A 16,592-nucleotide genomic window follows, 5' to 3' on the forward strand; every position below is an offset into this window, starting at 1 on the left:
CTTAATTTATAGGGGCTCTTTAATATTCAAAAAATTAGTGTTAATTAGTAACTACTTAGAGAGATCGTGCTTTGTGACAATGAGTTGCAAACATATTCAATTGCTGAAGCACACAGTAGGTGTTCAGTATATGAACCTCACATTTGCTCCTGATTACTCTCTCTCTCCCCTCCAATGATTTCAATAGGTTATGGAGCTTGAACATTAACTGTTGGGCCAAAGCTGACACCAGTCAGTGGTAGAGTCTGGAAAGAGAGTTTTCTGTTTGATTCCTGTGCACTTCCTCATAATAAATCGCCACCAGCATCCTGTTTATCATAGAATCTGAAGACTGGGAATCCTTTGAGTCTGAACTGTCATCTAATATAGGAATCTCCCATTGTTTGCAAACCAAAAATCAGCATGCTTGACCTAACCAAAGATTTGGTTTTCCTTGGGGTGATGTGTTGAACAGGGACACAAAATCAAATTATATTTCACTATGAATTTAACAAATCACCTTTAGTTCAAATTACAACATGAATCAGTATGGCCCAAGATATCTTGGACAAATGGTCCCTATAATTCATGCACTGGGGAGAAGCACTGGGTATGACAAGGAAATCAATACTATTTTAACTTCTCTATTTGGAAATTCTCTCTTCCCCTGAGCGAGAAACTGCCTCTCCTTAACTTCCTCTCATTAATACTGGTGTCATTCTTTGGAGTTATGCAGAGAAACCTTAACACACTTCTGGCAAAACCCTTTATGAATCTGGGGACAGAGATTATATTCCTTCCCAAAATTCTGGTCCAGCAGTGACAGTCTTTCTAGTAAACTTTCCTAACAGTGATTTGAAGATTGGACACTGTCCTGGACAACACTTTGGACACTTTGTTTGTCAGAGACCCTAATAAAATATGGTGATAAAATACTAGAGATTGACATGATCTTTTACTCCTCATGTGAAGAATTTCTCTCAACTTTAGCCATGGCGTACGTGTGAGGATGGGGACTTGGGTTAGGAAACCAGTTTCTTCAATGTTGTTGGCTCTGAAGAAGAGCAGAGATGTCATTGCTCCCACAGGAATGAACTCCCAACCACAACCTCAAGTCATTGCTTTCTCCAGAGGGCCTGCGAAGTAGAAACCCTGGCTTTTGAAGGGAGAGAGCAAAAAGGGGAATGAGAGAGGAAAGAACCTAAGAATTTACGGGGGGATTCTCTGAGAAGAGATTTCTGTCAGCTGTGTTCACAATAAGGTCTGTAGGTGGGTAAACTGGTCAAAAACCTAAAGCAAGTAGCCTCTGGGTAGCTGGAGGTTCACTACAGAAACCAAAGAAGAGCACGCACCGTATGGCACTTTTCCTTACTGTATGTGCTTGGCCCATCATAGACCGTGAGTTAGAGTCAGCTGAATGACTATTTACACTCTTGTTCCTCACAACAAGGTGGGATTATCCATCCCCACGTTGTAGATGAAGAAATGGAGCCTCATAGAGGTTAAGAGCTTACCCTAGCCCGCAAGTAGTAAGTGATAGAGTTGAGGTTTAAGCCCACACAGCCTCATTGTGTTCTTTTTCACATTGGTATAGTTCCTTTAAAAGTTCCAGCCAGGTTCAGCTGTGCTATGGGAGCAAAGAGAAAGGATTCTGAGTCTACCCACTCTTTTATTTTTCTCTGAAGTTTGATTGATTGATTGATTGATTGGTTGGTTGATTGATGGATTTGAGAGAAAGAGGTTTGCTAAATTTGCTGGTGTCTAAGGAGAATTGCTCATTTACTGGATTTAGTTAATGACAGCTTGTTCTGGAGGTTGTGGGGGATATAGAGGGGCTTTGCTCCCTCACACAGTATTACAAAGAAAGACAGAGTGTACAAATATAACTACAATTTAAGTTCTAGGATCAGTGTGGAGGGTGGCAATGTATACCACTCCCTGACACATACAAGAGTCCTTGCTTTAAGCAAAGCAGGAGGTGATGCTACAGCCTCCGGGGGCCTTGGCTTGCCTCTATTTTGACACACTGAGTCAATTCTTTCTCAGAGCAGCACCAGAACCTAAAGCTATACTGTTAGAGCAGCTGTCATTACCTTTGACGTACTGGGGAGGAATAGGGTATTATTTCCTTTATTAAAAAGTTTCTGAAAAAAAAAAAGTTTCTGAAATACAAAATAATAAGGCTGCTGGGAATGGAATGTATCTGGATTTTAACAAGGCTTCTGACAGAGTGTCATGATATGCTTGAGAGCAATACCGAGAAATGTGGGATTGAAATCAGTACAGTTAATGGCTAAAAAGTTGTGCCCTAATATTGTTCATTCATTCAACAAATATTTATTGAGCCAGGCATTGTGCTAGGTGCTCAGAATATAATGATGAACAAAGCCAGGAACAGCTTCTCGTCACATGGTTACTTATGGTTTAGTGGAGGAGTGAAATAAGCACGCAAATAAGTGTAAAATTGTAATGATGACAAGCGCTGCAAAGGAGAGATTCATGGTACTTTGAATGCTTATTATAGGACTAGTCTAAACTGAGATTTGAAGAATGATGTGATAAATATGGACACATATCCTTTGCTATTCCTCTCCTGAAGAGGTAAAGTTTAACCTCCTCTACTTAAATCTGGGCGGACTTTGAGACTTGTTTGGCCAATAGAATGCAACAGAAAGGATGTTTTGGACTTGAGAGGCTAGATCATAAGAAGTCTTATGGCTTCTATTTTTCTTGGGATACTTTTTCTGGGGCTCTGAGCCATCATGTAAGATGTCCTACTACCCTGACACTATCATGCCAAAGAGGCCATGTGTTTGGGCTAACGGTCCCAGCTGAGTCCTGCCTTCCAGCCATTATTGCCAACCCACCAGACATAGGAATAAAATCTTGGATCCTCTAAGTCAGAGGTCAGCAAACTACAGCCTGCAGAGCAAACCTGGCCACCACCTACTTTTTACAAATAAAGTTTTGTTGGAATGCAGCTATACCTGTTTGTTTAATTATTATCTATGGCTGCTTGTCCATTACAGTCATAGAGATGAGTAGCTGTGGTAGGAACCATACGGCCTGAAAAGCTGAAGATGTTTTCTATTTAGTCTTTTACAGAAAAAAATGCTGACCCTTGCTCTATCTAGGTCAGCACTGTCCAACAGAAATATAATACAACCACATATGTAATTGGAAAATTTCAAGTAGCCACAGTAAAAAAAATTTTAAAGGTAAAAATTAATTTTAATGATATAGTTTAATTAATTCAGTATATCTAAAATACTATAATCTCAACATATAATCAATATAAAATTATTAATGGGTATTTTACATTCTTGTTTCTGCACAAAATCTTGCGGGTATTTTGCACTTCTAGCTCTTATATGAGCTACATTTCAAGTGATCGGTGGTAGCCACACGTGGCTAGTGCCTACTGAATTGGACAGTGCAGCTCTAGACCAGCCCATTCACTAGATTAACACTAACCACCATATGACTTCAGTTGATGCCATGAGAAACAGAAAAATCACTCAAAAGCCTACCCAGATTTCTGGCCTACAACACAGTAAGACAGAGTAAAATATTCATTGTTTTAAGCTGCTAAGTTTGGGAGGGTTTGTTATACACTAATAGGTAAACAGAACAGATTAAATACATGCTATAAGGGGAAAGGGAGTGGCTTGGGAGGATTTTAGGCAAAAGGAACAGCAGGTGCAAAGGCAGTGAGGCAGCATGAGGGAAGGCTGATGTGGCTTAAGTGACTACAAGACTGGGGACACAAGCCTGGCGAGGTCAGCAGGGGCCAGATCGTGCTTATCTTAGGGGTCAGCAACAGACTTTGGTGTTTATTCTGAGTGCAACATGAATCACTGAAGAAATTAGAGGAGCAATATTTTAAAAAGATGACTTGGCTACTGTGTAGCAAATGGATAGTAGGGAAGCTGGAACAGATGCCAGAAGACCAATCAGTTGGCTACTGTAGTCATGTAAATGAAAGAAGATGGCCACTTGGTCTGGGGTGGTAGTAGTAGAAGTGAAAGTGGAGAGGTTCAAGCAATATTTAGGATTATAATCAACAGGATGTGGCGATGAGAATAAGATATTGATTGATTGATTGATTAATTGATTGATTCATTCATTCATTCAACAACTGAGTACTAGAAGTCACTCTTGTTTAAGAGATTAACACAGTGGATGCTACAGGGCATTTTTACTTTTTTACTTACTTATTTTCCCAAATAATGGGAAATTCATTTCTGTAAGAGGAGTAGGATAGCTTAATGGAGTCTGCAATATCAGACCAGTTTGTACTTGATGTGGTAGAAAATTGAGAGTTTGGGATTAATGGTTTAGGAGCAGAAAAAATATTTAATCAAAGTTTAAAGAAAATAAGCCTGTCAGTGGCCTGAGGAAGGAGGTGAGGGCTGATGTGAGGGGGATCAAGAAAGCCAATATTAAAGTCTCATAGACCCAAGATAAGGACCGTGGGTATGACAAGAAAGACATGAGCATGAGCGCTGCCTTGATGAAAACGTGAGCACTTCATGGTGTCTGGTGGACACAGGAGATGATTGGCTCTGGATGTGCGTCACCCATTTTCAGCTTTGCTGAGCTCCCCTGCCCTCTATGTCTCTTTCTAGCTCAGGCTGGGTCATTTGACTAACTTGGTTTCCAATCTCTTCTTGGAGCAAATCCTCCTGGGTCTCTATTTGTGGAGAATTTTTCCTATGTAATACTGCCTTACGTTGATAAGCTGTCCTTCCCCTCACCCACTTGGGAGCAGAATATTTCCACACAGATGTAGGGTAACAGCATCAAAGATGCATATGCACAATGAAGAAATGTCTATGTAGACTCTTAAGGAGAAGAAGGCTGCTTTTATTCATTCCCTGATATTGTAGGTGACTAAGTATTAAAATCAGGAGTCCATTCCCCTCACTCACCCAAAAGAAGGAGCACATCATGGTGAGAGCATTTAGTTTTTCCAGTCTACTTATAGCAAGTTTGTGTACGAGACACATCCCCAGTTCTCCTAGTCATATCTAGAATTGGATCTTTCTGAGACAAGGAGCATCCCTTTTCCAAATTATCAATGGTTGTTGAAGCCGTTTTTTTTTTTTCCTTTTTTGCCAAAAAAGTGCCTATGAGCAAGCATCATGCCAAGTTATACAGGTGAGTCTGTGCACCTCTGGTCAAAGGCTCCGCCTACCGCAAATAAGACCCACAGAACTCACTAAAAGGCATTTATGCCAATCCTGGCCCTGTAAGAGGGCCCCTTCCTGTTCTCTCAGAACCAGAATCATGGTCAAAGAGAGAAAGCTAGTGTTTCAAGGGCACAATTTGAGGGACGTCCCCTCTCCCCATTCCGTGTACCAGCTCAACCCCGGGTGCTTGGAATTCCCAAATTACTCATTCCTTGGGTTAAGGCATTTTTGAAAGCCCCTATTAAAATGCAAATGCTAACTAGAAAGGAGCAATGTTTTTTGGTTTTAGCCCTTAAGAGTTAAGTTCAAGTTAATTTATCTAAATAGGAAATGGAACTCAGAAAGGAATCATACTCAAAAAAAGTAGGGAGACTAGTGAATGGGAACCTTCCTCTTCTGATGGGGAGATGGAAAGTGCTGAAGACATATTTTTCCCCTATACCTCTTCAAAATGGTGTCTATTTCCCAAAGCTCACCCTGAGTATACGCCAATCTACGGTTCAGAAACAAGGCTCTACATAAGGTTAGAGATGAGGATAAAGGTCCAGTAAAGAATGATGTGCCCAGCCTAAGGCCCTATCCTTCTGTCCTGCCCCCTAAATACTCTTATTTGCCTGACCACGAAAGGTGAATTGTCAACACTTGCCTAGACTCTGGATAACCGCCCAGGAACCTTCCGACCACCCTCCTTGCTTGCTTCAGACATGTTTTGTTCTTGTTCTGTTTCTTCACAGCTTTAGGCTCCTAGCCCAGAAACACCTAAACCTGGCCTCTATCCCATTTTTGAAACATGGTATTTCAAACATCTCAATTCTCTCCTAAAGAACCTGGCTTGGGTTACCTTTTCACCTTTTATGCTCTTTCCACTCTCACCTTAGCCTCAACTCCATAAAATCCAATCCTCATCTCCACCAGGAAGAGACACCTGACATTCAGGGGTATAGAGTAGCCAAAATATCAAGCTCAAAGACATAGTTATTAAACAGTGAGTAAAATCACAAAGAGCCATTTCCCTGCCTTCAAAGCACTGTCGCCATACAGTCATGTTAGTGTGACTATTTAATTAGCACTGTTTTCCCATAAGACTAAAAGCTTCAAGAGTACAAGGACCATGTCTTTTATGCTCCCTGTTAAAACCCCACTACATGGGACATAGTTAAGCCCTCAATAAATATATTTAGAAAACACCAGTGAACAAACATTTATAAAAGCTTCTATTATACACGGTATAGCTCATATAAATAGCATTCATGGTACCTGCAACAGCAAACAGCTAAAATAATACAGAACTGTGAGCTTGTGCACATAATTAGACTCATGTAAGTCCAGAGCCTTCGTCCCAAGTTTGAGGTTACACGTCAGAGGAATAGACCATCTCCTTAGCTATTACAATTTGAGGGGAGTGGGAAGTTCCCTTGGCCAAAAATTATTTTCACCTGTCTCTCCTTAAATAACTATTAGTGGAGACACTATTTTAAGCCTATTTGCAAATGCAAATACGTTCATGGTATACAGAACACGAGAAACCACTGCCTGGGCTCTTTTTTGACCTAAGACTTTCTTTTCAAATGGGCTGTTGGTCTCTGGTGCCAAGAGGAGCCAATAGTGTGATGGGGCACTTAGATGGGAGGAAGAAATGGAGAAAAGAGAAAAAAAGAGGGACAGGTAGAGAAATGCCAAATAAGAAAGCAGAGAGCGCTGCAGAGGCTGTGGCTTTTGCCTGGGTTGTCTGAACTTCCCACTGGCACGAGGGGCCCAGGCAGGGCCAGCGTCTTGGATGGTTTCTCCTGCAGCAGAGCTACTTGGAGCCTCCGGCAGCCAGAGGCCAGGGGCGGCTGCGGGTTGTTTGGTAAGTGGCGCCTTCTGTTTCCTGCCTGTCCCGTCCCTTAGGTCACCAAAGCAGACAAAGGGATCTGGCTGGAAGAGCCACGTCTTTGTATTGTCCTACCTCCGACACGGCCAGTCTCAGAAGCAAGCTCAGGCTTGCCCAGAAGTTCGGTGCATGTCCTCCACAGCCCTTCTTACCCGCTCCCTGGCCAGCCAGCAGCCCCACCTCTGAACACCTGCCCCAGACTCAGCCTCATCTAACCCCGTGCCCCCAGGCACCCGGGCGCCCGAAGAACGTACCTGTCACACATGCCCATCCACCGCAGCTCCCGGAGACCAGGTGCATAAGCCCAGTGGCATTCCCGAGGAACACAGAAGCCGGGTATTAAGAATAAACAAAGAGGAGACTTCGTAAGCTCCCCATAACGTCCTAACACCCCTCGTAGAGAAAGAAATAATGTCAGGGCTGAGGCTAGAACTCAAATGTAGAAAGGGGAACTGACAAGAAAGAAATAGCACCACAGACAGGGGCTGGTTCCAGATAACTTCTGATGGCAGGTGGGCATTTCCACCGATGAAAATGACTACGAATGCACTGGCGGAGAGTGAGTGAATGTAAAGCCCTGAGGAAACTCCCCAAAGACAGCCCAGCCACAAATATGACAAAGACTGACAGGGATCCGGGAGTGCAGGCTCTGAGGCTCATAGGTAAAGGTTCAGCTCAGTTTAACAAGTGTTTGATGGGGTAGCCACGTACCCTGTACCGTGTCTGGCTTGGCAGGGCTGCAGGAGACAGTTTGTAATCAGAGAACCCAGACACTGGGTATTTCTCTTCTCACTCACCCACCCCCACCACCAACCATTCACTTTGAGTGTACCTCCATGGATCCTGCTAGAAGCCAATTAACATACACAGCCCGTTTTCACATTTTCCCAATCTAATCCTAACTGTCCTAATCTAGAATGTTTCTATTACCTTGGCTCCTGTTCATAGAACTAGGTGGTACTCTCAAGTCCAGGGACAAGTCACAAGCAGAGGAGTGACAGCTGTGTGAATGTCAAGTGGATTTTTCCAAACCTAGTGCTTCAGCAGGGACAGGCTTCACACCTATAATCCTGCCCCCAATGTATGGCTTCCTTTTCTGACTCAATCTGGCCCTGCAAAGCCCTCTGCTCAATGTTGGGGGGAGGGGGAGAGATTTGTGTGCTTCTGAGCCTGCAGTATTTGCACTCAAGAGAGAAGTTCCCTCTGAGCAAGCCTCCTCCACTCCCTGGAGGCCAACTGTGCCCTGCAGGGCTGGAGAAATTAAAGTAACAAAGGAAAAGCTGTTTGTTGTCTGGGTTGAGAAGGAGCACCCAAGCAAGGACTTGTGGTGCAGGGGAAGTAGCACAGCCTGGGTTTGAAACTGGTGGCCCAAGGTCAAATGCTGGCTTGATTGCTGGGCCCTGAAAAAGTTCTGAGCATCTATCTCCCCATCTCAGTCTTCTTATTCAGGAAATGTGACCAGCGTCCTTGCTGCTTTGTTCTGAAAGACAAATGGGATCTTGCATGTAAATCGCCTGGCCCTGAGCGTGCTATGCAGCTACTTACTCTTCATTATTACTTTCCTGTCTTCCTTTTAGACCGTCCAGTTCTCATTTTGACCTTTATTGGACCACAAAGATTATCCTTAACCACTGGAAGGATGATGGTCTTTCTTCCCAAAAACACATCAACTCCCTCACCTTCCGTCCAGGACCTCTTGAACCCATAGCCTTCCTGCATGGGTCCCGGGCCCTGACTCATAGGGTCTTCACTTCCTCTCAGCCATTCTGTGTGTATACCTTGGAAACTTCATCCTTTATTCGGATAGGCCCCACCTGGGGTTTTCCTCTGGATTTTACAATCATATATTTTTTTAATTTCAAAGGGTCCATTTAGTTTCCTTATTGTAACACATGAAATTACCCCTGTATCAGGGCACAGGAGAATCAATTTACATTCCACTCGTTTTTCAAGTTTCCTTTGTTTCTTTGTACTCAGCAGTCAAAATCTAAGATAGACTAAATTGGAAAGTCTTACTATTGGAATATTGGAATAGTATTTACTGAATTTCAGTCACTCTAGCTACTAGTCCCACTTCATATCTATGTCAAATCTGTATTAATTTTTTTATACACTTATTTTTCTCTTGACTTACTTTTGAGTCAGTTTATTTTAAAAGGAGTCTTTATATCAACAAAAAAATTTTAAAAGCCAATATACCTTGCCATAAGTGAAGGGTGAGTAAAAAATAACACATCACACAGGGCTTTGGAATCACAGACACCTGTGTTCAAACTCTGGCTAGTTCAAACTCAACACTAGTTGATACGTGTGTGTTCTTGGGGAAGTCATCTAACTTCTCTGAACCCTAGTTTCATCACAGAAGTAATGCTAAACATCTTATAAGCTTGTTGTAAGGATTAGATAGGAAGACACATATATGGTGTCTCACACAGATCCTGACATGTATCAGGTTTTTTTTAAAAAAGCTGTTTTATTGTTTTCCCTTTCACATATTTTCTCTCATCTCCTCGTTTCAGCTCCTGCTTAGAGCAGTATCCTATACACTGCAACACTGAATAAATGAGAGATAAGGGGTGAGGCTGGCAGCAGAAATAAAGGACAACACGGTGCCATGGAATTCCCTTACTCCATGACTTCATTAGCATTGCTGGGTTGTCTAAGGGACCTCAGAAGTCATCCCAGCCTCTCACTGTGAAGCTGGGACCCCTTTGATGTTATCTTCAGTAGACGGACATCCAGTCTTTGCTTTCTCACTTATGTTGGAAAACTCACTACCTGATAAGACAGTTATAAGAGAAAAAGGTCTTCTTTATAATAATCTCACATCTCCCACTTCTCTCTCCTCAGCCCTGTAAGTACCATTTACTTGTCTCTGTCCTGTATAGTAAACTAACTGGTATATGCATTTTTAACTTCTTTACATAGAGCCCTCCAAAGAGTTGAAAGCAGATATCTCTTCTCTCTGCTAAATAGTATCAGTGTCCTCAACTGTTCCTCATATGATGTGGTCTCTAGAACCAAAGCAACCTGGTGATTCTCTCACTGGCATCTGACTTCCTGAATTTATTAACATACCTCTTTGCAGAGAGGGCTCACAAAATGGAATGGATGATGATAAGATCACTTTTGTTAATGAGTCAGAGATCAAATAAGCTTATAAACAGTTGTATTGGAGTGGCTGACCATGATTTTTATTTTTTCAAGTGTCATGTCAGATCACCACCTCCTGGTCCAATCTTATTTGTGTGTCAGTGTTCAGCCAATCAAAATTACTCTAAATCCCATACATGTCTTTCATTGTATTGGTCATCTTTTCAAGCCATGTGCCGCTGAAAAATTTGATAAGAAGGCCTTACCCAAGGGTCATCAGGGCCAAGGATAGATGGGGTTCAGCAGTGATGGTGGTCAACAATATCAAATGCTAAGATGAGGTTAAGCAAAATGAAGATCAGTTCCTTGTGCTTAGTAAGGAGGAAGTTACTAGTAACCTCAGAAGGCTGCTTTCTGTGTGGGGCTGCTTCCTCCATGCCTCACTCCCAGATGTTCTCATATCTGATGAGGCCAAGGCTACAAGCAAAAGCAGCAGGAAGCGAGTGGCCAGAGATGGTAGCTGGGTCAGGGAAATAGATACCTTTGTGATGTTCTTGCTGAACTGCCCAAGAGATATTCCCCTGGGACCACATAGTTAGGCTCTCCTCTGGGGGCAGGGAAGGGCAGAGCTAGGAACTTGTGGGCATTTGGAAAGATCCAAACAGCCAAATTTTCCAATTCCAGCCACGTATTTGTTTGCTATATATAAATGACTTCCTGTGGTCACTGGTCAAGAGGAAATTTAAATATTTTAAGTTGTGGTAGTTCCAATACAGGACAAGATCGTTTCCACAAATAATTGTAGCAGCATTATTTATTGAAATGTTAGTGTTTGTTTTCGAGATTTCTTGACACACAGTTTTGTTTTGTTTTGTTTTGTTTGCAAGAGAGAAAGCAGAAGAGACAAAAGTCAAGGCACCTTTGGGCTTTTGTGAAAGCCCATGGAAGAGATGATACATGTGTCCTAGATAAGAAGAGAAAAGAGAGCACTTTTGAAATGCAAGAGGAAGGAAGGGCAGAGGTGTTTGGGTCCTGGGAGCAGTGGGATCCAAGCACCCTTCTCAGTGCTCCCCGGGGGCTAAAGCTTTGGGAGTCATGGCTCTTGCCTACAGAGGCAGTGCGCTTGGCTCATGGGCCTCAGTTGGTAACCCCCACTGACATGGGGGCCGGGAGCTGCCAGGCTTCACAGACTCCCGTGGTTTAGATAGTGAGGTTGCCAATGGCAACCAAGACAGACTTGGGACGTTAAGCCCTTTCTCCCATTTCTAGGCATTAAGTAAGCTTCCTGAATTCTGGAGGAAGGAAAGGGCACCCCTGTATGATCAAGATGGAATCTCCTATCCAACTGGCAGGATGGGTATCACGGGTGAGATTAGGTCGAGTTAAAGGAAATATGGAAAGTGATTATCTTTTACATACTTGGATTTCCGGACAGAAATTCCTACCCTATGCATAGTTCCTAAACGGTGTTTAGTTTAGAAGTCATGCAGCTCAGGGAGGTTCTGTTCTTGTTCCTAGCCCTGCTGCGTAAACTCTCACAGTGCAGGATAGCTAGCCACCGCTCCCAGGGCCTGACGCTTCTCTTTTAGTTGAACTCTTCTGGGTCCACAGAGAGGGATCCTTGACACCAGTTGAGAGAGCGTAAAACATTTGCTATGAATTTTTTCTTTTACTGCTGTTAGAGAAAGTATTTCTAAAAGCCTTCCTCCTGAAGGCATAAACACCCTGACCGCTGAGAGAATGAAGAGACAGCCACAAAGTGGAAAAAAGCATCTGCAAAACAGATACCTGATAAAGGACTGACATCCAAAATGTATAAAGAACTCTTAAAACCCAAGAAAATAAAAAAAATTAAAAAAAAAACCCAAGAAAATGAATGACTCGGTCTAAAAACGGACAAAAGATCTGATCACGCACCTTACCAAAGAAGATACACAGATGGTAGATAAGCACATTAAAAGGTGCTCAGTGGGACGCCTGGGTGGCTCAGCGGTAGCGACTAACGTGCCCTTCAGTAAGTGAATAGATAGACAAAGTGTGGTGCACCCATACAATGGAATATTATTCAATGATAAATAGAGATGAGGTCTCAAGCTATGAAAAGACAGGTACAAACTTTAAATGCATATGGTTTAATGAAAGAAGTCAACCTCAAAAGGCTACATACTGTATGCCACCAATTAGATGACATTCTGGAAAAGGCAAAACCACTGAGTAAAAAGATCAGTAGTGATTGCAAGGAAATGTGAGGAGGGGTGAATAGAGGAGCACAGGATTTTCATGGCAGTGAAACTTTCCTTATGATCCTGTAATGGTGGATACATGTTATAAATTTGTCAAAGCCCATAGAACTGCAGAACCCAAAGAGGGGAATTAAATGTTAAGCATGAGCTTTAATGAACAATGTTGGTTCTCTGATTGTAGCAAATATACCACACTTACTCACGATCATAATAGGGGCAACTGTGTGCCGGGGAGAGGGTATATGGGAATTCTCTGTACCATCTGCCCAATTTTTCTGTAAGTCTAAAACTGTTAAAAAAAAAAAAAAAGAAGCCTAATTGATTAAACACACACACACACACACTAACCACATGCACTGATTCCTGGTAAAGCAGCTAAGTTAATGACATGACATTTTAGAGAGCTTCTACACTAGTGGGTAAGAAAATTAGCATCAATTTCACAGTCCAGAGGTTCACTTCTCCACGTTGCCCACTTGTGATCAAACACCATGCATAAAATATTGCTGCAAAACATCTGTACTTTAGTATTTCTGCCCTTTATTTTGATATTTTCTGCATCTTTCTTGTGCAGAATTATAGGTTTTTATGTCAGTTCCTTAAGTACGTTAAAAAGTCCCATTGTGTTCTAAGGCCCAGATCAATAAAAAATAGCTTTCAGTTCCATGTTTCTGGAGGAACATTCTTAGAAACGCAGTAAGTTTCTTTTTTCTTTGAGTGGGAGATACAGCATTGACGTACATTTAAAAGCAATCTTAAATGGTTAAGTATTGAAGGTTGAGTCTTTTTCTTTGTCTGAGCCAAAGTTTTGCAGCCTCCGTATTTATATCCTATAAGAGGGTCACCAAGGTAGGGAGAGACCCTCATTCTTACAACCTCTAGCGCAGGCTCCTCTCTAGTCCTGGGGTGGTGTCTCTGCTGCCCGGGGTGTCTTATTTTATTCACTTTCTCATGATGCAAATTCACACCCATCATTCATGCGTGCTAAGAAAGAGGGAACATGTATTGTTTCTTAAGTTATATTCGATCAACTTCTGAGCACAGAAACTAGGACCTAGTGACATACTTTTGCCTAGACGTCTTCTGAGGAGAAGACACAGAGGCAAAGGACACCAACAGTTATTTACAAGATTCTATCAAACGAATGCAAAAGATTCTTGGCTGTCAAGAATCTCTCAAAACTGAATGGTGGCTTAATAAAACATACCCAAACTTCAGCAACAGTATACATGTATTTGGACTGAAGATTACATTAGCATCTAGTAAAAGGTAGGGTAAGGAAAAATTGTCAAACGGCAAGTGTCAGGATGTACAGGTTTTAGAAAAAGAAGTACTGCTGTACCTGGGCTGGATGTGGCCTTTAGATGAACCGCTACTTTAGCAGTATGGGCAAGGGTGGAAGATGAAACATGGCATAGAGCTCAGGCTAAGGATGGCAACCCTGGCAGGTAAGGAGCCAGCCATCCCAAACCCAGGGTCTGAAAATGGTCAGTTGTCTGGTGGAGACACGGCTGAGTGGGGTGGGGGTGTGCTGTGGCACACGCAGAATTGGGAGTTCCTGGAATTATGGTATCTACAGTGTGGTGGGTGGAGGCACTTCAACTGTTTCTCCCTATGGAACCAGGCCCAGCACTGGGAGATACGCCCGAGGGGGCAATGGGGAACTGGACCACAGATCAGGAAACAAGGCCAAGCCAGAAAGGACTACAGCTTGGGGAATTGAGGGACTCACAACTCAACCCCAGGACACTAGAGATCACAAGTATATCAACAAGACCACCTGCAGAGCAACCCTGCCCCCGTGTCTGCCTGCTGTGCATACAAACATGTCATAAAAGGAACTAGGCACAGCTTCAGGGGTCACTCTAGGGTGTCCATGGGAACTGGTAATAACTATGGACTCTAGTGACAAACAAATACACATATTTTATCCTTTACCTTTGTTTCTACCCATCTTTTGTATCTTAACAATATTTCCCATTTTCCAATAATAAGCCACTGATTAGCGCCACTTGGAATTTCTACTTTTTAATTTGCCTTCAGCCATTCAATAAATGCTTCACCAGCCTTAATTGAGTAGGTCTTGGGCTGGTCCTAGGATATAAGATGAACAAAAGCAGAGGGTCCCTGCTCTGCAAGATTCTGCAGGTGAGTGCAGGAGACCTATACCAATTAGTAATGTCGAGGGACCTGCCACCAAGTGATTTTCAAGATCAACAACTTTAGTTATGTAGGACGTCCTAATGATGCAATAACTTCCTAATAGCATGTGATAGATTCTAACTAGGTTGTATCTGTATCGGTCATAATTAAGAAAAGGGAATAGGCTTTTCTAAGAAATATTGGTTCTCCTTCAGTTCATATTTTAAATGGTTGTTGTGTCTGCATGACCGTTAGTCATGGGTGGCACAGTAGAAAACTCGGTCAAGAGAAGGGTAGACTAAAGTGATACTTAATTTCTATTTTAATAATTCTATATCCTAGCTATCTAGTAATATTTACAATATAATCTTAGAATCTTGGGACTTCTGAGAGTTTACCCAAAAGATATTACTAGTTAACAAATAACGAAACTATGTAAAATCTTTCCAAGATGAATGAAACATATACAAAGCTTAAAAAATTGATACCAGGGATCCCTGGGTGGCGCAGCGGTTTGGCGCCTGCCTTTGGCCCAGGGCGCGATCCTGGAGACCCGGGATCGAATCCCACATCGGGCTCCCGGTGCATGGAGCCTACTTCTCCCTCTGCCTGTGTCTCTGCCTCTCTCTCTCTCTGTGACTATCATAAAAAAAAAAAAAAAAAAAATACCAATAAACTACCAACATCAGTGATGGTACTTTTCAGAATTCAACAAAGTAAATACATGATTCCAAACATAGCACTTTATCAATCTTTAGTGTTAACTGGGAACATTAAACCTAAATTCAGAAGATTGTGATTTCTGAATTTAAAGTGGCCCATTTGCTTAAGGGTATGCACTTACACATTCTGAGAAACTGTCATTTCTTTCACAAAGCATCTGACATTTGCCATTTCCTTTAAATCTTAGTTAGAAGAAATAAAATGAGGTAATATGCTAAATGTAAAAGTGGCTTGAAGAGTTAAGTCCATATGCTTTTTCCTATTTGTGCTGAGGAGAGAATATAATACATAACAAAACTAACACATTTTAGCAAATGGCAGCATATTTCAAATTTAGGGAAGCATGATCTGCGAAAGCACCTTTTTATGCAAAATATTTATATAAGAGCATAAATAAAATGTACTCTACAAAGTAAAATAAAATAGATTGGGGCATATAGAATACAGCCAGTATGACTAAGCTTGTTAAAACAAAACAAAACACCACTGGAGTTTTTAAAGCTTCCATTTCACAACAGGGTTAAGGGAGTGGGCATAGCACACTCAAAGGCTCACTTCCCCGTGGCATCTCTGTAACCAAAAGCAATGTACTTGAGACTTCTGGGAACCCTTACAACATGTATTTATCAACTTGGATTTGCAATTTTGAAGTTGATGGTGCAGAACCATTGAGATGTAATTTTGCAGTTCCCTTCACATGCTTTTATCTGGAAGATTCTAAAGGTCCACCACCCCATAGGCATGTGGCTACTTGGAAGAAATTTTCCAATAAAACAGATGTCACTCTTCCTACTCTCTAGCCACGTGAGAAAAGGGTGGCCTCTTTTGAAAACCGCCTTAAATAGCTTTCCTCACATCTGGTTTAAGAGGGAAAGAAATCTCAAAAAAAAGCCTCGCACTGGTTGTCTGCAATTTTGATGTGAAGACATTGGAATTCTTAAGAAGGACTGCACTGGTAAACCGATCTTCGCGATTCAAGTATTGGAGACAAAATATTGTATTTGTCATCATACTTGAGTTCCATTTTCACTGTGCATGGCCTATTTGCATACAAACAAAGGAGATTATTTTTACAAGAGGTTTTCTGTGTTTTTGTTTTGGTCCTTTGGGATGACTGTGGTAAATAAGGGAGCAAGCCATTTTCATACCTTGGATTTCACACATTGTGCTTATATCATCCTTCACTTCCTCTTCCTCACCGCCACCCATTCATTGGTGGCCAGTTTTGGGGTCTCTATCACCTCTTGTCTGGATGACAGCAACAGCATCCTGCCTGTTTGCCTTTCACTATCCTTTACCCTATCATTACTGTTCACCGAGAGCAATCTGATTACGAAACTTCCTTGT

The 16,592-nt window shown here is 42.1% G+C and overlaps 1 protein-coding gene and 1 long non-coding RNA gene across 9 annotated transcripts in view; one reads left to right on the plus strand and one right to left on the minus strand.

Moving 5' to 3' along the window:
* Positions 1-899, plus strand: part of LOC140625064 (uncharacterized) — a 56,383-nt gene extending 55,484 nt beyond the window's left edge. Inside the window, exon 5 of the long non-coding RNA XR_012024442.1 lies at positions 188-899. This is a non-coding gene — a long non-coding RNA (uncharacterized lncRNA). The remainder of the gene's footprint in view (positions 1-187) is intronic.
* CD86 (CD86 molecule) overlaps positions 1-16,592 on the minus strand; it is a 90,389-nt gene that overhangs the window by 33,366 nt on the left and 40,431 nt on the right. The window contains exon 2 of one of the 8 annotated variants that reach the window (XM_072812281.1): positions 1,494-1,606. The exons of 6 other annotated variants lie outside the window; for them this stretch is intronic. Coding sequence is in view for 1 of the 2 variants with exons in the window: in XM_072812278.1 (XP_072668379.1) it covers positions 7,299-7,315 (17 nt within the window). In the remaining variant the exon portion in view is untranslated. Of the gene's footprint in view, positions 1-1,493; positions 1,607-7,298; positions 7,484-16,592 lie in introns of those variants that run through there. One more of the 8 variants, XM_072812278.1, reaches the window with a different exon arrangement.

Source organism: Canis lupus, chromosome 35 (genome assembly GCF_048164855.1).
Source record: "Canis lupus baileyi chromosome 35, mCanLup2.hap1, whole genome shotgun sequence".
Lineage (NCBI taxonomy): Eukaryota > Metazoa > Chordata > Mammalia > Carnivora > Canidae > Canis > Canis lupus.